This window comes from Macrobrachium nipponense, chromosome 3 (genome assembly GCF_015104395.2).
Source record: "Macrobrachium nipponense isolate FS-2020 chromosome 3, ASM1510439v2, whole genome shotgun sequence".
NCBI classification, from domain to species: Eukaryota; Metazoa; Arthropoda; class Malacostraca; order Decapoda; family Palaemonidae; genus Macrobrachium; species Macrobrachium nipponense.
The window spans coordinates 20127555-20149533 of NC_087202.1; the positions used below are offsets into that span (position 1 = coordinate 20127555).

At 39.5% G+C, this 21979-nt stretch overlaps 1 protein-coding gene across 2 annotated transcripts in view; it reads left to right on the top strand.

Moving 5' to 3' along the window:
• The window catches only part of LOC135221651 (regulator of nonsense transcripts 1-like), a 103247-nt gene that overhangs the window by 67445 nt on the left and 13823 nt on the right, over positions 1 to 21979 (top strand). For both annotated transcript variants that reach the window (XM_064259342.1, XM_064259343.1), the window contains exons 10-14: positions 989 to 1077; positions 4075 to 4177; positions 5422 to 5556; positions 5960 to 6194; positions 14953 to 15179. In XM_064259342.1, coding sequence (XP_064115412.1) covers positions 989 to 1077; positions 4075 to 4177; positions 5422 to 5556; positions 5960 to 6194; positions 14953 to 15179 — 789 coding nt within the window. The remainder of the gene's footprint in view (positions 1 to 988; positions 1078 to 4074; positions 4178 to 5421; positions 5557 to 5959; positions 6195 to 14952; positions 15180 to 21979) is intronic.

Here is a 21979-nt window from a genome sequence, read left to right on the forward strand (position 1 = left end):
TAACTACCTTCTTTGGCTGTAGTTGTGAACCCTGCGGTAGCTTTTGCCCATTATCACACCAGTAGGGGGATTCTGACACATGTTGCTTAGGGGATTCTGATGCGTGTCTCTTACAGGAGACACCCTAGCCACATTCATAGTCCTTAGAACGTCGGGCATGGTTTATTTTTTGGCAAGGTGGTTTTTTACCACTATATTCCCTTTTTGTCATCAGCCACAGTTATTGGCAGTGGTACTAGACTTTTGCTAAAAAGTAAGAACTAAAAAATAAGACTGCTAGGCAGCAGTTACCACATTTATTGGGCAGGGGCCTAGCTTTTTACTAAAATGTAAGACTGCAAGGCAGCAGCTGTCCTTTTAATCGCCTGTTACAACATACAGGACCTACAGTGGTAGTATTCGTACATGCCTACCACAAGATGAAATGATATTTAGGTCAGGATTAAAGTACTAATATAAATAAAACAAATTTTTCAAGGTAGAATGTTTGTAGAAGCAAAGGTAGATTATGTATACTCTGTGATGGCAGTTTAATGGAGAGAACAGAAAGGTCAAAGAGAAAGTCTTGTAAGAAAAAAGTCTGAAAGAATATCACGTAAAGCATCCCTAGAAATGAGTGCACAGGGTTGTGTTCGAAATTGTCAAAATGAAAGTTAGGAAAAAACAGCAGGAAGTTGAGTGAGCCATAGGAAAAAACAGCAGGATTTTGAGTGAGCCATGCACTAAGATGCTGTCAGTTGCTGCAGACAAATCTCCAAAGAGGCTGCATTACTTTTTTTTTTTTTTTTTTTTTTTTTTTTTTTTTTTTTTTTTTTTTTTTTTTTTTTTTTTTTTTTTTTTTTTTTTTTTTTTTTTTTTTTTTTTTTTTTTTTTTTTTTTTTTTTTGGTAACATTGTTATTGTTTATGATATTGCTAAGTTGCTAACTAATAACAGAAATTTTCATATATAACTTTCAGTCATGTCATAATTTCAGTTTTTGGTTACAGGTTGTGCGTTTGTGTGCCAAATCCCGTGAAGCCATTGACTCGCCAGTATCATTTTTGGCCTTGCATAATCAGATACGCAACCTGGAGGAGTGAGTGGTTTTGTAATTTTTATTATTTAGAATGAATCTTATCTACTGTTAGCTTCGCCATCAGGTGCGATCAGTATTTAAAAAAAAAAAAAGAATGGCTAACTGCTAGGACTGTCAGTATTCACCTGGTTTTCCACCGAGTTGTCAGGGTGTTTAGGTACGAATCAGATTCTTCATGTCCTCTGCTTCTACAGGCGTGTGAATTGGCATTGTTATATTTTGATTTTGACTTAAATTTCTCCTTTTTATGTACTATTTTGTATTACGTCAACTACAGACCTACTTCCGAGGTTAGTGGGACAAATGTCTTTTTCTTTTACTCAACGCAGTTGTTGAGTACATAATAGAAACAGTTGTATATAAATAATTTAAGATAGCCCAGCTCAGCCACTTAGGTGTTTTTTTTTAACAGTGGCACATCATTGTCTCCTTAAGTTCTAAATGTTTAGGCTATCATCTAAAATGTCTTGAATCGGGATATTAGATTTTTAGAACTACCTTTGAAGTCTTCCCTCTAGGGCCTTGACCCCATTGCCTTTTTTGCATGTCAGTTCCTTATAGAATTTCCCAAACTACTCTCAAGTTCTGCTTCAATAGTGTTCTGGCTCACATTCTAAGTGGGAAAAACTTTAATTAGGTCGAACCTTTGGTAGTGATGGTTCTTAGGGAAGGATACTTTATAAGGTAAGGTAAGGTCTCCAGTACTCCTATCATTCTGATATCCTTCTCTCCACACTCCACACACAAGTTCAGAGTTTGGAAAGGTAGGTTGGACAGGTGTTACTCAAAAAGGCCATTGAGCCTTGGGCATTTACTGTCTTACATATATATTCATATAACTCCCTTTTCAATAAGTTTCAGTTTGCTCCTAGCAGTCTTTTGGAAGGACAAAGGATAAATTCTGACCTCATAAAGGGTTTATTTTGTTTTGTTTATGTTGACTAAATTATGCTTTTCTGGTGATAAATCAGCTCTCTCTTGTTGGGGGTTTTCCAACAGAGATGGATAGCCAATTTTCTATCACTTGAGATCTGTAATGGGTTGGCCTTTAGTCCTCAAAAACCTTATTCTCTATCTTCAGATGTCAGGGAGTTAAGAATGGTCTTTTGCAGGTCTTGATTCTTACATAAGGCAACAAGGAGAGACAGTTCAAGAGAGTTGTTCAGGTTAACAAAGAACTACCTCATCCTTTGTCATTTCAGTTACCTTATTCTATCTTAGGAAAAACCTTTGTTATTGAAGACCAACTCAGCAGAAAAAGGCAAGGTCTCCAGTCACATAGTCTCCTCTTCGTCTGGTTTGCCAGAAGTTGTGGAACCTTTGGGGAGACCCTACACTATTCATAAAAATGCTTAAGGAAATAAGGAAAAAAAAATAAATGATAGCTGAAAAAGGTATGTATGAGATGATCCAAACCAGCCTGCGAGGAGCCCTTGAATCACTTGAAATTGGGGCCATTCCTGTAGATTACCCTGTTGGACAAAAGTCTGTGTGTGTGTGTGTGAGAGAGATTCTTTCAATTAAATGACTAAATTTCATTCTCTCTTCTCTCTCTCTCTCTCTCTCTCTCTCTCTCTCTCTCTCTCTCTCTCTCTCTCTCTCTCTCTGTGTGTGTGTGTGTGTGTGAGAGAGATTCTTTTAATTAAATGACTAAATTTCAAATAAGAGTAAGCAGATAATTCTGTACATTGGTATGTATGAAAAAACATAAACGGTTGAATATAAAATAGGCCTATAATCTAAACATCTTAAGCTGTGTAGACTGACAAAAAGACATAGGACATTATAGGTTTATGTCTTTTTATGATCCTCCTATTTCAAAGAGATAGTGTCCTCAAGGAAAATCTCAGTAGATTATATCCTATATGACTTGTATAGGCAATCATACTGTAACTTTTAAGTTAAATATAGGCATATTCTGGTGTTGTAGAGTGCAGTCACCGTTTACACCAAATGTGTAAACGGTTTGAATGAAGTCGATTTTAAGACCATTAAAATGAAGTAAAATTCCATGAAATCAATATGATATACTGGTCTGCATAGCTCTTGAGAAAATCTGTGTTTTCAAGTTTAGAATGGTGAACACGCTTGATAATATCAGACCTAATTGTCGTTGTCCAGTGATTCAAGTGTACCGATTCGAATGCAGACATTCCGTGTCACCCTTCGTATTCAGGAACCTCATTTACAAAACATAGCATTACATTTTTTTTTTTTTTTTAATACGTATAATATTTCCCTGTGATAATCAGCACAGCGTATTTTAGTTGGGTAAAACAACCATTGCAAAATAAATGAAGATGAAAAGAACCAACTTGTCAAATCTATTGCCAACCAATCAGCTTCAAGGAATGGTCGTGATGAAATCAGTTGGCGGGTCCTGGCTGGAAAGCTAGGTAAAGTTTGCATAATGCTTTACAAGATATATAGTTTTTTTTTCCCTGTAAGGATATTCTGACTAGGCTACAGTACTTGCCAGTAAGGATTACGTAATAGGCAGGAATGTTGAGAAGCTTTTTTCCTCCTCTTTAAATAGCTTTTGGTTTGTTTGGCTGAATGTCGTTTCTGTGGCTGCACTAAACCACCATCCTCAAGCAGTGTGGTAGTTAGTTAATATAACTTCAAAAGTAGGTAAGATTTAATTCCAAATAACAATAATTTTCTGATAAAATTAATTACTTGTATATTTACCTACTGTTAAAGTGAGTGGGCATGAAGAATGATTCGTACCTAATCATTCTGACACCACCTGGTGGGAAAACGTTTGAATACCAAGACAGTCCTAGCAGGTAGCCAAGAGTGTTTTCTTTTTTTTGAAATGCCAATCATACCTGATGGCACAAAGATGTAAGCTAACTTTAAGATTAGGTAAGTTTCCAAATAATTAATATAATCATGAAAATTACAATTTTTCCATTGCTCTGTTCAAAGTGAAATGTCTTTAGACATAGTTCACACTTTCAATTTCAAAGGGAGTTAAATAATATTTGCTTTCAGTAATGGAGAGCTACAGAAACTTCAGCAATTAAAAGAGGAAACTGGAGAGTTATCATCTGCTGATGAAAAAAGGTTCCGGATGCTGAAGAAGCAGGCAGAAAAGGTATGATTTAATTGGTTCACTTTTGTAACATTTGATTTATTCTCTCACTCATGCCAGTTTCACAAAAAAATTATCAAAGTGGAAAGAAAATTAATTTAATCAGAAGTAAATATGTATTAGGATGTGACCAATTACTTAGAGGACTATTGAAAATATTAAAAAAAAAAACCCTATTGCAAGATTCCTGAACAAATATAACATTGCAAACATCAAAAAATGAGCCACCACTTATCAAGCACTGAAATAGTGAAAGCTGTCTGTCAGTCATATAGGCCTCTTTGTCATGAACACCAACTCTTTTTTAAGATAAAAGAGGAAATCATTTGGAAGCAATTAGTGAGACATCCAAAAGTAAATGAGCTTTGGTCTAATCAGCATGGCTTCGTTCAAGGGAGGTTTATGTTATCGGCTGAAAAATGAGTGTCATTTATCAGAAATTTACCTACTCCTCAGACTAGAACACTTATAATTCAGGTGGTTACTTTGCCATACTATGCAATAAGCTCAAAGAAAAGTAGACAAGTGATGTTGGTAACACCCCACAAAATTCACTGTATAATGATTAACTAATGATTCTTACATCTTGACCATGTCAGATTCTTGAGAAAACTGCGCAAGTTCAAAATGAACTAGGTAATATAGTTTATTTGTTGTAAGCTTATTTCTGGGTGCACACAGCATATCAAAATTCCAACAGAACTCTTTACAACACTCTCATTGACATCAGGTGATGCAATATCTGTGGTGAAATTCAGTGAACTATTGCACACGATCTTGAGGACATTCACAGTAGTTAATGATTCTGACACTAGTAACTATTATGACATTGGCAGCTGAATTACCCAATACTGTATATGTAAATTCACTTTTTATATCTCTTGTATATGCAGTTGAGCAAAGCAGGGTTGAAACTGTTTAGATTATAAATAAATTGTAGTTAAATGAGAATACTAAATGAAAATCCATACAACAAGATAAGCATAGAGGCAAATTGAACTGTTAGAGGTACACAAAAATCTAAGTGGTAGGAATATATTTGCCATTTCTTTATGATCTGAAATACATTTGGCCCTTCTTTCGTGACATTTCATTTGTGTTATTTTTTATTTACTCATCCGACAGAAAGTTTAGCCAGTAAAGATGTAGTTGGAATATTATTGAGTGTCCTGTTATTTGTTTTCAAGGGTCTAAAATTAATCATTCATTTTGTTTACATTTGTATTACAAGCATGTTGTTTTTTCAGACATTGTTGGAGGCAGCAGACGTGATCTGCTGCACATGTGTTGGTGCTGGTGATCCTCGTCTTGCTCGTTTGAAATTCCACTCCATCCTAATAGATGAGTCTATGCAGGCCACAGAACCTGAATGCATGGTCCCTGTAAGTGATATTGGTTTTATATATCTACACATAAGCTTTTCCTTCCTTCAAAATATATTTAGTTATGTTAAGCTGCCTTCATAGAATACTTGGTAAATCCATTGATTTCATGTAGAAATCAGTAGCTATCTGACGTAATGGTAGTCAATAAAGTATGCTCTGAATGAAGCACTTGTGCATTATATGATATTGTGTATATTCTGATTTAGGTTGAATGCAAAATCACAGTTTGACAGAAATGTAAGCTATCTGCATTATTTTGTAGGTATTCCATACTAGTAAATTATAATCAAGGGATCAGTAAGTTGTTTTGGGAGAAATATGTTATGGAAAGTTTGACTAGTAGGAATTTTGCTATTTTAGGGTTCTGGTTTCATGTTCAACTTCATTTTTTCTTCTCTAGGTTGTTCTAGGGGCCAAGCAGGTCATTTTGGTGGGTGATCATTGCCAGTTGGGACCAGTTGTTATGTGCAAAAAAGCATCTCGAGCAGGGCTTTCTCAATCTCTTTTTGAACGTTTGGTTGTATTGGGTATCCGGCCATTCCGTCTCACCGTCCAGTATCGCATGCATCCCCAACTCGCACAATTCCCATCAAATTTCTTCTATGAAGGATCTCTACAAAATGGAGTAGTAGATGGTAAGTTATATCTATCGGTTATAGTTTTGAGTTTTGTGTGGCTTATGGTATGTAAGAAATCTTGGAGACATTGAAAAAGACTAGAAGCATCAGGAGATAGTGTGTATGTATGGTGTTCCCCAGCCCCTTGAGAGTTTATTGTATTTTATTGACATTTAAGGGGGCCTGCCAGCCGGCTAATGCCATTTTTTAAGGATAGTACTTGGCATTCATACCACTTGATAAGGTGACTTAAAACATCTCCAAACCGCATATGATTTTTGCCTCTGACCTTCGGTTTTGTGACGCAGGGGCGATTTATCCCAAAAGTAATCATTTTCCAAATTCTGTCTCCTCCCTTGATATTTAATATTAAGACCTGGGATTACTACCTTATATATAGACCTGATGTAGACCTCCAATCAAATGAGTTTTTTTTTTTTTTTTTTTTTTTTTTTTTTTTTTTTTTTTTTTTTTTGGTGCTAGATATGAATTTTTCATTATGGTAAAAAAATAACCATATAAATCAGGAAAAAAAATTAGGAAAAAAAAAAAAAATTTAAAAAGGGCTTCACTTGATTGTTCTATAAAGGCTTTCTAAGTTATATACCAAATTTCAATGCTATAGCTTGAAAACTAAAGGAGAAGATATAATTTGAAGGTCAATAAAATATAGTTTTGAGATACAGTCGTTCAAAGTTCTCCTTTGTATTTTTACAAAGACAATGTTAATAAATAATGATTATTATGAATTTTATATTTCTTTTTTGGATATTAATAAACCAAAACTTGTTATTTATCATAATTTAATCATAAATGAAGATCCCTTTGCTCATATATCGTAGCCAGGGCACTACGTCAGGCAAGACGGGGCACTCCTTCCTACGCAACTCTCTCTCTCTCTCTCTCTCTCTCTCTCTCTCTCTCTCCTCTCTCTCTCTTCTCTCTCTATCTCTCTCTCTGCTCTCTCTCTCTCTCTCTCTAGCTCGGCTTATTACAGAGAATTTTCTTCTTCTGTATGTTAGCAAGATGTTTTCCTTGTCTTTTCCTCTTTGGCATGATGAAATTCTTGCTGAAACAAAGATAAACAGACGTAAAAGCAAGAGAATGTCAGAGGTAAAACTCGAACATGTACTCTCTTCTTATAAAGACAATGTTAATAAATCATGATTATTATGAATTTCATATTCCTTTTTGGATATTAATAAACCAAAACTATATTATTTATCATAAATGAAGATCCCTTTGCTCAAAGACTGTAGCCGGGGCACTGTGCGATGTGTGCGTCAGGCAAGACAGGGCATTCCTTACTATGCACCCCTCCCCAAGCCCCATCCTCTCTCTCTTCACTAACTACGCTAATATCACAGATATGATATTCTGAACTCATATGAGAGCGAATTTTCTTCTGTATGTTAGTGAGATGTTTTGCTTGTCTTATCCTCTTCGGCATGATGAAATTCTTGCTGAAACAAAGATAACCAGATGTAAAAGGAACCGAATGTCAGAGGTGAAACTCGAACGCGTACCCTTTTTCATGTTTCTGCTCGCACTGAAGGGTGGTAAGCTGAGAACCTTCCCTCCTGCAACTCATGGAATCTCTACAGATGCCATTGCTCACAATTTCTTTCACAATAATTATCGAAATTTACGATAACAGAAGAAATGTATTTTTTTTTAATTATCGAAATTTACGATAACAGAAGAAATGTATTTTCTTGTACGGATCAATTTTTTTGGCTTATTGAGTTACGTTTACTAATTACCTTGTAACTATGAAAGTAAGAGGATTTTGACGAAATATTTCCATTGCCATACTAAGCTATGTTTCTTTAACTAGAACCATTGGGCAGAGTTATTCAAGTTGATTTTTTTGGGGGTACTGTTCATTGGATCCCCCACCACCCCTAGAACAGCTGTTGTTTGTTTAAAAATTTAGTTGTCTTTCTTTACTGCAGGTTCAGTTGTGAGTAGCATATCATGCTTTTCTCTTTCTATAAAATTTCAATTTGTTCATGAAACTTACCTGTCAGATATATATATAGCTGTATTTTCTGAAGTCCGACAGAATTTTAAAAACTTCCGACACACGCAGTGGTCGGCCAGGTGGTTAGTCCCCATTCCCGCCGCTGGGAGGCGGGTATCAGGAACCATTCCCATTTTCTATTCATAATTTTTCTGTCGCCGGTGCTGGAAACACCTGTTTCCAGTACCTCCGTCTTAGATTTTGGAAACTTCATTGCCGCTAAGTATCCTAATTGTCTTTTAATTTAATTACTTGGATTTGTGGCTAGACATACGCTATCTTAAATTGATTTGAATTTGATTCATTTTTGCATAAGATATCTGAATCTAGTTAGGCTAGTTTCAGAGGGTGTTGTCTGCAAAGATAGGGTGTGGCTACCGAAAGCTTCGGTAGATCCGCACTTGGTATGCACAAGGGGTATGAGTCTTGCTTCTTTGTTGAGATTTGTCATGTAAGGAGTGTGAGACTTTGTCTAATTCCGTAAGGAAGACGTATGATTCGTATGTACGCAATTAATCAGTAAACATGTCTAATTCCGTAAGGAAAACGTATGATTCGTATGTACGCAATTAATCAGTAAACAAAAGTCAGGGTAGTGAACCTGCTAACCTTCCTGTACTTTTTTTTGCCTAACCCTGTAGTATGGCCTACGGGTTATGAATATGTCTGCGAGAGGTGATCGCTCTCCTTCATTGTTGTGAAGAGTGCTACTTCTGTTACTGTTTCTCATAACCCTGTAATGTTGCCTTCGGGCCCTAAACAGTGTCTGTAGAGGTTATTGCCCTTTCTCTAATACTCTTTCGATTCGTATCTTAGAATCGAAAGTGCTTGCTTTAGAGAGCAATAGCGAAGTGGCTAAGTGCAGTGACAGTGCCCCTTGTGTAGTGGAGGGTGCGTCAGATCGGCCTTATTTCGCCTCTAGGCCGGGACCTCTGCTTGACTCCCAGGACCCGGGGAGAGAGCATGTCGAAAGCCGAAGGAGGGTTACGAGGAACCCCCACCGATCTGGCGTGCCTTCGGCAGTTTCTGATGAAAATCCCCAGACTGCCTAAGTGCGTGCACGAATCCTGAAGGATTGCTTCTCGTCCTCCGAAGCGTCCTCCCCGCGCAGGGGTTGGAGCTTTCGGAAGGACTCGCGCCCTCTAAATAGAAGCTTTATAGAAGAGGACGCTTCACGTCCTCTCTCTCTCGTTATGCGTTCCAGTGAGAAGTAAGAAGGCGAACGTCGCCTGATCACGTGTACGTCTTTCCACCGAGAAATATGAAATAGAAGTCTTAGTAGCAGGACGTCTTTTGAGAGGCGGACGTCCGAGCTTTGTTACTGGTGAGAAATAAGAAGGCGTTCCCATGCTCGCCAGTCGCCCCTCGTATTCTCACACGATCAACCCTTCTCCTGAGACTGTTTCGTGCAGTCGGATTCTCTCCGAGATGTATCTCGCTTGTTTTGACGCCTGTCAGGAGCGTGACGCTTTTCTGCACGCTTCTTTTGACGCTCGGCTTGGACGGGACGTTCGGATGGACGCCAGGCGCGCGCGGGTGCACGCCAAGCGCGCACCAGTGGACGTTGAGCGCACGCCAGTGGATACCGAGCGCACTCCGCTACTGTGCGCCAGTGGACGCCGAGCGTGCTGCGTGCTCGCCAGTGGACGCCCGAGCCGCGCGCCAGCGCACGCCAGGTGTGTCGCCTGGCTGAACGTTTCTATTGAACTCTTCAAGCTCTTGTTTACGATTTGGGCCTCAAGAATTTTTACCTCTACCTTCGGTGATACCTTATACCTCACATGCAAAGAATGTGAAGTAAGCAGTGCTTCGGAGGAAGCTTAAAGTGAACAGACAACTTCGTCTTCGAAACCCAGCAAGACCTCGGGTTTCGTGAATTCAAGAGGTCTCTGTCAATATTATATTGCTTTTCGCAAAGGTGGATGGAGTTAAGGAAAGCTCTAGGGAAGATCTCGTTTCTCTACCGCAGTCAAGACTTTTGCGATAAGGCAGTTACGGGTTAGGTAAAGGCTCGATGTCCTGCACGTCAGGACTCTCGGCATGTTCAGTAGGATTCTTGCAAAGGTACTCATCAAAAGGACGCTCTTCAGGAAAGCGCAAGATAGGACTTCTTTTTGCCATACTGCCAATAAATTTTAAGCTTTAGCAGGCTTTAGTTGTGATACGGGAGAGGAAGCTGGTTGGAGAATTTCTTCCTCTTCCCCAGGATAATTTTGCAAGCTTTTTAGCCCCCCCATCTGAAAGGGTTTTTCAGATGATAGGTTTTGTTAGTTTCTAGTCGGGACTACGCTGCCGAATTGAACATCGTCGTTCTACCTGCCGTAAGCCTAGTCTCTTAACAGGATTCTTGCCCCTTCCTCGTTTGAGACGGGAATCGGAAAAATAAAATGCTCGACTTCCTGGATTACGTTTTGTCAATTCAGTGACTTTCCCCCATTGACAATATACTATCGTTTTGTCAAGTAATGTGGGTATCCCCTCATTGACAAAATATCTCTTTGTCCCGTAAATGGGTTAGTTCTCATTGACAAACATCTCATTAACTTGATATTGCGTAAGCGAATAAGCTCTTATTGACAAGATTCGGAAGAGCTCATTCGTCATTCGCAGACTCGTACAAGAAATAGACTTGTAGACTACGTCAATGAACGCTTATGTCCAATAACATAAGAAGCTTGAGCTGACTGCTTCGATTCTCTTAAGTTTTGTTCATGAAACTTGCCTGTCAGATATAGCTGTATTTCCGAATTCAGCTATATATATATATATATATCTGCCAGGTAAGTATGAACAAACTTTATTGTATCATAACAATATCATTTTGCCTTGCGTTATTTTATTTCTGGTTGGTTCAAGTCATATACGCTTGCTGTAGTTACCTCTTCGGATGGCAACCGAGAGGTCTATTGTCTATTTTAAGGACATTTTTAATCGTTACTCCCTGCAGCCTTCCAGGAGTTTCCGATTTATCTTTTACCGTTGTATGGTAGTGTTCTGACGACACAAACGCATCTATATATTTAGCGTTTTCTGTTCGCTTAAATATACCAGCTTGAGAGTCTATCTGCTCAAAAAATAACGACCTATTTCTTCGTAGAATAGGGTAGCTGGCAACCCAGACATAAAGTTAAGAGACGACATTCGTAAGCTGCTGGCTGCTGCTGTCACGCTGTGGTCTGGTCCTCACAGTCCGAACCGAGCCACCAGTAACAGATCGTGCGCTGTCATGCGCGGTAGGTTACGTCTCCTTCTCTCTTGCGGGATTGACTGACTAACCGTATCTCTGTCTGGCGGTTACGTCTCTCCTGCGGGATTGACTGACTAACTGTATCTCTGTCCTACAATCACGGACTTTAGCCTAAGATTGAAGGGATTTCTTACGTGAATGAATAAACGTTGCATTCGTTTTGCCTTACTATGTTCAACAGAGTTATCTCTTAATCCTTTCGGTGCTCGTTACCGCACGGTATAGAACTACGAGTCTACCGCAACATTGCACTTTTATATGCTCTCCTGCTTAGGCAAAACGCAGCCTTATTAGGGAAGTAAGCATACTCGGGGTGAGGGAATGGATGAGCTTGCAGGGACCATTTCCTTCCTGAAGAAGTTTGTTTCCCCGAAATAGACTGCAATTAAGATCACATTTTTTTCCTACCGGGAAAACAAATATTATTCAAGATCTAGGAATGATTCTGAACATCTCTCAGTGCGTCTATCACCTGAGGTGATAGAAAGAAGGTGCCGGACATCTGGATAGGGTTTCAAATGTCCTGGATCTTAATCTGAAAGAAGTAAAGCGATTCGGTAGTCCCTCCAGTCCTCGAAACGAGTTTTGGGAACCAGTGGTCCAGATCAACTCTGATATTCCACAGCTCTCTCATATCTTAAGAAGTATTCTTCTCTCGGTCCCTGTTCGAGTTACGAGAAAGAGCCTATTATAACAACAGGCGTAGAATGTAACGATCCTCTAGAGGTTCGTTACAGGATTGCAAAAGTCCGTACGAATCGTCTCGATCGACGGCAGCAACTATTGACTTCCGAGTGGAATATTTATTTAGAAGTAAGTTGAGAGTTGTGGAGACTTTAGGGACGCCCTTTCATTCTTCTCTTCGATATGTTGAGGACGAAGAGGCTTCTTCTTCTCTGCTCCCTTATTCTCGATCCGGGATCGGTACCATTAAATGCCATCCTATGATATTGAACGGGGATGGATGTTTAGTCTCTTTTTCCCCTTTTTCAATCGTTTAGGAAATGTAATAAGAGGATTTATGACGTCACAGGGAGCGACAAATGACGCTGATCGCCCCATGTTGGCCTTCAGGATCCTGGATTCACAGAGGTCACATACTTCCTAGTTCACTTTCCAAGGACCTTTTCCGAGAGAGTCGGTCTACTCTTAACTCGAAAGGTACCTATAACCTCTCCGCTCTGAGTCTGACTACGTTCAGGCTATCGAGATGTTGACAGGAATAAGATTACCGTCTTCCATTTCCGTCTGAAGAATGGATAAGCTGGCAGTCACAACTATTAAAGAATACGCAAATATGTTGTTGACGGCCTTTGGGCTCAGAGATTTGCGTCTGTCAAACAACAAAGCCCTTCACGATCTTTGAGTTCTGTGGAATCTCGAATCTCGCTCACCATCTACTTTTTGTCTCACCTGTTTTCTCGGAGTCAGACACTCGTGCGAGATCAGGCGACATATAGTAGCCCTGAGTTTCTTGTTGACGAAGTCGGTTGCGTTTATACACCCCCGATGATCGTGTAACATGAGACCAGGTTGGACTGTCAGGCATTCTTCCTTCGGGACTGAATCGCCTTGTTTGCTCCTCGCTCCTTTCTCCTGGCACCAGAAGCTCGAGTCAGGAGTTGATTCGCTGACGACGTTGGGTTGCGTTGATACACCCCCAAGGTTTGCTTAGATTGAATCGCCAGGCAGTCCAGACACTCATCCTTCAGCGAAGAATAGTACCTTTATGGTCTTCAGGGTACAGCCTTTGCTGTCCTTGATTCGTCTGACTGGTCAACTGGTCGGTCACCTGACTTTAGTACAGACGGACTGACTGTGCATGTCCAGATCGAAGCTCTCAATATGGAACTTAGACGTAGTCTGAAGTTCTTGATGTCAAAGCATTCGAACCTCTCCTACCTGTTAACTTCTTGCATGTGATCAGGAAGGCCTTCTTCTAACCACCCTAGATACGACAAAGAGGGTTAGTGAGATTTTAAGCCATCGTCACAAGTTTTTGGCTTTGGAGAACACAAGGCGGTGTGCTCTCTAAGCCTTCCGTTGTGGCCTAAGAATGGAAACCTGTTTTGTCCTTGGGCCAGGAGCTTGGAAGCAAGGATGGCACAAAGTTAGTGGGCAGGAGCCAGAGAGAGTCCTGTGCCCTGTCGGGTCTCTCAAGTTTTATCTACATAAAACTCAAGAAAGTCGAAGTCATTCGGGCAATCTGCAGTGTTCCGAAAAAGACCAGACTTGCCCATATCGAAGAACACCCTAGCTTTAGTGTTAAGGAGTTCTTTCAAAAATGCTCCTTCATTGTGTTTGCACAAAGATTTGAAATCTTTTTATCTGAATGCTCACGAGGTGAGGGCGCGGCCTTGGAGCATTTCAACAGAGCATGGCACTCAGCAACATCCTGAGTACCATGTTTTAGCGAAGCAACTCTGTGTTCACTTCACACTCCCTGCGAGATGTGAAGATGGCATATGAGATCTGCTGCTCGCTAGGGCCATACGTGTCTGCAGACACAATCTTGGGGCAAGAAGTACCACTCATCCTATCCTGTAGAAAATGGTTAGGAAGAGCTCTTAATTTAGTTGTTGAGTCGCCGACAACGGCGACTTCTTAACTCTTAAGCCTTAGTTAACACACCTTAACTTTGGCTAGGTTGGTCAGGTGGTGATATATATATTTATATATTTATTTTACTTCTTAGCCCTCATGGTATGGTCAATATGGTCTAGTCACATTGTGGTCACCTGCCCCACCCCGATTGACAAGATCATCTGGAGTGCACCAGCTTTATAGGTCTCTACCTCGCTGGCAACTCTAGTAAAGCAGAAGCAGACTTGGGTGACAGTAATCACGAAGTCAGCTATGCTAACAGTGGAACCAAGATGTAAATCATCTGCATGCATTTGTTTCCCAAAATCCTTCTATTCTGTCCCTTCCCACCTCCAAAGGTGGGATTCAGTTAATATAATATCTGAAAGAGGTAAGTTTCATGAACAAAATGATATTGTTATGATACAATAAAGTTTGTTCATACTTACCTGGCAGATATATATAATCAAGTACCCACCCACCTCCCCTCAGGGGACAGTGGAAATAAAAATTATGAATAGAAAATGGGAATGGTTCCTGATACCCGCCTCCCAGTGGGGGGGACGGAATGGGGACTAACCACCTGGCCGACCACTGCGTGGTGTCGGAAGTTTTTAAAATTCTGTCGGACTTCAGAAAATACAGCTATATATATATCTGCCAGGTAAGTATGAACAAACTTTATTGTATCATAACAATATCATTTTCGAGAACTTTTTTTAGCATCTCATGAAAAAGAGAAATAGCAGTGTGTTAAAAAAGTAATGGGTTTGGGAGTTGGCAAGATATAATTCCATTACAAAATTGCATGTTGGAGAAAATTATGAACTTAGTTCACCTGAACCTGAATTACTGATGATGATTTTTACCATTGTGATTTTTTATAGTTCATTGTAACAGCTTCTGTTTTCCCCCATGGACAGCTGATCGTACCATGAAAGGAGTAAGCTTCCCATGGCCTCAATTAGACAAACCCCAGTTCTTCTATGTCACCTCTGGCCAAGAAGAAATAGCAGGTTCAGGCACATCATACTTGAACCGAACTGAAGCCGCAAGTGTAGAGAAGTTGGTTACCCGGTTTCTCAATTGTGGTGTGAAGCCTGAGCAGATTGGTGTTATCACACCTTATGAAGGGCAGAGAGCATATTTGGTAAGTTGTGCTGAAGTTTAACTTATTATATTTAACCCTCTTACGCCGAAGGGGTATAATAAAAATCGTCTCCCGTATGCCGAGGGGGTCTCGGAGTGAGCGCTGAAGCGGAAAAAATATTTTTTTCAAAAAATCACAGCTCGCTTAGTTTTCAAGATTAAGAGTTCATTTGAAGTGTAGTATGCAACCATCAGAAATTAAAAAAAATATCATCATCACATATAAATAATGCGATATATGATAGCGCGAAAACAAAATTTCATATATAATTCTATTCAAATCGCGCTGTGAGCAAAACGGTTAAAGCTAAAGTTAATTTTTTTTTTTGTAATGTATACTAAATTGTGATCATTTTGGTATATAACACATTGTAAAACGATCAAAGCAACTCAGAGAAAATAAAATGATGCATGAATTCGTAACGCGCAGACATAAATTTTTTTTTTTTTTTTTTTTAATTCGCCATAAATCTAAATATTGTTCTAGAGACTTCCAATTTGTTTCAAAATGAAGATAAATGATTGATATTTACTCTACTGAAGGAGTTTTAATTTTTAGCTTACAATTACAATTGCAGTTTTCAAACCATTTCGGACGAGTTAAAGTTGACCGAATGTCGAATTTTTTTATATATATATTTTTTTATATACAAATATTTCAAAAATTGAGAAAAGCTACAACCTTCAATTATTTTTTGTTGTATTCTACATGAAATTGCACTCATTTTCATATATAAAACTCTATGAAACTCCTAATATGAAACGGAGCAAATATAACGAGAATGCGACATACGCATTTCAGAGATTTGCGGCGGAGAATCCACGTGCGGAGGGAAGGAAAGTCTTTTTTTTATATATATATATATTCACCATAAATCTAAATATTGTGCTAGAGACTTCAAATTTTTTTCAAAATGAAGATAAATGACTGAATATTACTAGACTGTAAGAGTTTTAGCTTACAATTGCGTTTTTCAACTATTTCGGTAGAGTCAAAGTTGACCGAACGTGGTTTTTTCTTAATCGTGATTTATATTTAAATATTTCGAAAATGAGGAAAGCTACAACCTTCAATCATTTTTTTTTGTATTTTACATGAAATTGCGCACATTTTCATACATAAAACTTTATGTAATGGCTAATTTAAAATGGTGCAAACATTACGACAATCGCACAAAAAAATGTCTGATTTTTTTTCAGAAGTGTTACCGCGAGGACGTAAGGAATTTTTTTTTTTTTTTTTTTTTTTTTTTTCTCTCCATAAATTCACCATAAATCGAAATATTGTGCTAGAGACTTCCAGTTTGTTGCAAAATGAAGGTAAATGATTGAATATTACTAAGAAATAAAGAGTTTTAGCTTACAATTGGTTTTTCGTTTTTCGACCATTTCAGTAGTAGTCAAATGTTGACCAAAGGTTGAAATTTTGGCACTTATCGTTATTTATATGAAAATATTTCAAAACTGATAAAAGCTACAACCATGGGTTGTTGTTAGTTGTATTGTGCATGAAATTGCGCACATTTTCATAGGTAAAACTTTATAATATTATGTAACGGCAAATTTAAAACTGTGCAAACATTACGACAATCGCACAAAAAAATTTATCGGAAGAGTTACCGCGTGGACGTAAGGAAAAAGTTTTTTTTCATAAATTCACCATAAATTGAATTATTGTGCTAGAGACGTCCAATTTGTTGCAAAATGAAGGTAAATGATTGAATATTACTAGAACATAAGGGGTTTAGCTAACAATTGCGATTTCGACATTTTCAGTAGAGTCAAAGTTGACCAAAGGTTGAAATTTTGGCTCCTCGTTATTTATATGAAAATAATTCAAAACTGATAAAAGCTACAATCATGAGTATTTTTTTTTTTTTTTGTATTCTACATGAAATTGTGCACATTTTCATATGTAATACTCCATGTAACGGCTAATTTAAAATGGTGCAAAAATTATGTCAAAGTGACAAAATAATTTCTTGAGATGTGTCACTGATACTTTTTAGTGCAATAAGAAAGAAATTCGCGCTTGCGCGCCTGCGTAATGATTGTAAACAAAACAACGCCTTGATCCGTGAGCCATCCCCCAAGGCACGTGATTCAACATTTTTTGGCTCGTAGGCCTATAAGTATTTTTCCGCGAATTAAAAGAAAAAAGAACTTATGTCGACGTTTAATACGTCCAATCGGCACCCGGGAGACAATTTATCACGACGATTAATACGTCCGATCGGCGTAAGAGGTTTAATAAACGGATACAATAAAACATAAATGCCAGATCAGTACAGATGGAGTTTTTCCTTATTGTAAATGTGACTTACCCAGTAATTATATAGCTAAGAGTCTACTCGACGGCAGCCTAAGTTCAAATTTTGCAGGTAGCACTTTGATGGCTCAGTGTAGGTGTACAGTGCCGACCCCTATGGCAATACTAGGAACAACTTGGCTAATCACGTCATTCTGTTTTCTGCCGCACTCGACAAAACATAGAGTGCTTACAGCAGCTTGTTCTTATTTTCTGGTTATATCACCATATTTCGGTAGTGTTACAACCACCAGAACGCATTCATAGCCTTCAAGCAGGAAGCAGCTTGTTCTTATTTTCTGGTTATATCACCATATTTCGGTAGTGTTACAACCACCAGAACGCATTCATAGCCTTCAAGCAGGATGAATCGTCTTTATGTCTTGTTTATTTTTTTCAGATTAACGTCTAGCCAGATACTTGCAGTCTCCGGGAATAATAATGGCCTTATAGATAGTTCTTGAATGGATCACTATTCAAGTAGATCAGATACTTTTGCATGTCTTTTTACTTACCGTAAGTCATCCGTTAAGTATTGCTTTTAGTAACTAATATTGATGTTGTCATTACTTTAGGCCAAACTTTCGTTTTTAGAATTTGTTTACCGGCCATGAGCTATTAGCAAGACACCGCACCGGTATCAGTTACCTTAGAACAATCCTTTTACGCTTGTAATTGTTCACCGGATATAGACTATTCTCAAGTCGAAGGTAATGATTACCTTAAAGTAATTCTAAAAGTTATCCAATATTTTATCCCACAACTTTTGCATTTATTTACTTACCAGGATTACCTGTTGCCTGTTAATGATTACTTTTCAAGTAATTCTGGAACATTGCAGGAATGTTGCATCATTCCATTTGGTGATATTGTTTTTGGGATTTTGCTTACCGATCATAGGCTAGTCAAACTGCCGGTAAATATAATTACCTTAAAGATATTTTGTGAATGTTAAGACCTTATTTTTAGGCCAAATGTTGGCAATTAGGCCAATACATTTTGTTTGTTTGCCGTGCATGCGATACTCATCACTTTCCTTTGCAGAGACAAAGGTGGAGATTGACAATGTATTAAGGAGAGAATGGCATGATGGTTTGGCTGCGGGAAGTAATAGGCAGATTGTCCTATCAATCAAATATTAATTAACTACCGGGTTTTTGCTTCGGCAGTACTTCATTACGTACAGAGAGAGCTGGGATGCCCTTGGTGTATGGAGGTATTTTCCTGGTGTCATACAGTTGTGATTGTTCACGTTCGGTAACCTAACCTCCAACTCATGCCACTCGTGTCAATTTGCGGGGTAGGACCGAGGCCACCGAGAGTGCGTAAATCGGTTATGAATTTCATTACTTTGAATTCTTGATATTTTAGAGCGTAAATGTATATACATTTACGTTAATTTTCATACATTTGTAAATATTTTTTTTCTCTCTCTCTCTCTCTCTCTCTCTCTCTCCACTAATTAGAGTGGAATTTATTTTGTTACATTATACAAAATGTACTCGTACATTTACATGATTTGAAAGAATAAGAATGCCTTCAGCGTTTTGGCCGCCAGTGACTGCCGAGTGCTCAGTGTTTGAGTCGACAATGGCTGCCCAATGTTTAGGGTGCCTATGCCTGCCTAAAACCCAGTTTTGTTCATGAAACTTACCTGACAGATATATATATAGCTGTATTTTCTGAAGTCTGACAGAATTTAAAAATTCGCGGCACACGCAGTGGGCGGCCAGGTGGTAGTACCCATTCCCGCTGCTGGGAGGCGGATATCAGGAACTATTCCCATTTCTATGCTAATTTTTTTTCTGTCGCCTCGGTCGGTAAACAACTGTTTACAGACCTCCACCTAGGATTTTGAAAAACTTCATTAGCCACTTAAGTATCCTAATTATTCTTTCGATTATTAACTTGGATTTGTGGCTAGGCATACGCTATCGTAGATTTTTTCATTGCATTTGATGTCTGAAGCTAGTTAGCCTAGTTTCAGACTTTGTTGTCTGCATGGTAAGGTGAGGCTACCGGAACTTTTCGGTAGACCACTCGCTTAGTATATATGACGTTTACATGTTTGGCATAAGGTAATTAGTGTAATGTGTGACTGATTACGGAAGAAGGAGGATTCATTTACGCATTTTAGAGCGTGTTAGAATCAGGAGTTTTCCTCCACAGTAAACAGAAGTTAGAAATAATGAACTTCTAACCTCCTGTAGATTTTATTTTTGCCTAACCCTGTGGTATGGCTTACGGCCTAGAATAAGTGTCTGCTAGAGGATTACATCAAGTAATCTTAGACTAAAGTGCTCGCTCTCCAATCAGTGTTGTGAAGTGTAGTGCCCCTTGTGTTGTGGATCGGCCCCATAATGCCTCTAGGCCTGGACCTCTGTCGGACTCCCATGGGACTCAGGTGATTGAGGGCAGGTCCGAAAGCCGCCAAGGAGGGTAAGGGGGCTCCCCGAAAGCCGCAAGAGGGTTACGGGGGCTCCCCACCGATCTGCCGTCCCTTCGGCAGAACCTGTTGACGCTTCCCAGGCTGCTAAAGATCGTGCACGTGCACGAATCTTGAAGGATTGCTTCTCGTCCTCCGAGGCGTCCTCCCCACACAGGGGTTTGAGTTTCTCGGAAGGACTCGCGCCCCCCTAAAGAAGCTTTAGAGAAGAGGACGCTTCACGTCCTCTCTCTCGTCACGAAGGAGGATGAAAGAGTAAAGAGACCCACATTTTCCCTTTTAGAAGAATGCACTGGCTCTTTTCTCCTAAGGGACATTTAAGGAGGCTCATTCATCTTGCCAGAAGAGTGATTTGAGCCTCCTCGTAACGAGTGATATCAGTTATACATTGTTAAGGAGGCTCATCATCTTGCCAGAAGAGTGATTTGAGCTCCTGCGAGTGAACCGCTCATGTATACATCATTATACATTATTAAGGAGGCCTGCATCTTGCCAGAAGAGTTGATTTGAGCCTCCTGCGAGTGAACCCCTTCAGCTCCTGTATATGAACACTCATGTATATATCACTTATACATTATTAAGGAGGTTCATTCATCTTGCCAGAAGAGTGATTTGAGCCTCCTGCGAGTGAACGCTCATGAAGTTAGAGCTGTTTCAACCTCGCTAGCATTCCAAAAGAATTTGGTAATCAAGGACATTCTTGATTCCACCTTTTGGAGGAGCAACTCAGTATTCGTCTCCTCTCCTCATGGCGCTCCGTATACGTTATGTAACGTTCGCTTTTCTTCGAAAAAGCAAGCTGATAAGTTTGACGGCCGGCAAGCGCTTTTGCACAGTCAAACAACTTATGTCTCTTGGCTCGTCATAAGAAGGGCAATTTAGACGTGAGGGAGCTTTTTGGAGGTGCTCGACGTCCTATAAGTAGAGACATTCTCCAGGACGCTCGGCAAGCACCTTGCGGAAGACGAAAGCCATACGTCTTCCTTTCGTGTTCACACTCTTCAGGAGCCAGCGTGCGGCTCTCCATGAGACTCGCATGATGACGTCCCTTAAATATTCAATGTCATATACGCAAAACGCGGTTCGTCATAGCATTGAGATGTTGGCAAGGTCGCTCGCCAGGACGCCTCTTGGCGGGCCTTGCATGCATCAAGGCGCTCACGAGTTCCTCTCTGAAACGTCGTTCAGAAGACTTGGTGTTCTCTGCTCAGACACGCTCGTAGCTAAGCAGGACGTTTGTTGAGGACGCTAAGCAGGACGCTTTCCAGGACGCTCGGCAGGACGCTCAGCAGGACGCTCAGCAGGACGCTTTCCAGCACGCTTTTGAGGACGCTCAGTAGGACGCTTTTGTGGACATTCGCCAGGACGCTTCGGTGGAAGCTCGGCAGGACGCTTTGCGAGAGAAAAGACTTGTTGAAGGCGTCTTATTTGCTGTTGAGGACATTTCTTTACAGAAATTTTTAAAAGGATTCGGAGTTAGCGGAGAGACATACCCGAATTTTTTCTTCGATCCCTCTTTCCTCTTCATCGATTTCTTTGAGAATCGGGAAGATTATATACTCGGATTCCTGGGTGACTTTCGTCATGTTAAAGGGTTTTCCCCTATTAGCAAAGTGCTAATAGTTTTTGTCAAGTCAGGAACGTTTTCGCCCATTGTCATTTAAGTGGGGGACCCCTCATAAACAAATGGGGTAGTTTCTCATTGACATAGATTTAACGTTTTTATCGTTTAAGCGGATAAACTCATTAACAAATTTCGGAAGAGCTTTCTTTTTTCATCATTTTCAGAGGCTCATCCGGGGTTAGTTAGAAAAGAGCTTGTAGACTATCCAGGAACGTCTTTTGTCCAATATCATAAGAACATTGAACGGTCCTTTTTCGATCCTCGGTTCTCTCTTGATGATCTCTATTCGAATATTACTCCCTTTTCTTGGAAAAGAGTCCTTGGCAAAAGAAGTCAAGGAGTTTCTTTTAAAAGTCTCGTTCATTAGAACGTGGACAGTCGTTTTCCTTTCTTTCTCTCTTCCTCGTCGAGGAAAGATGTAGT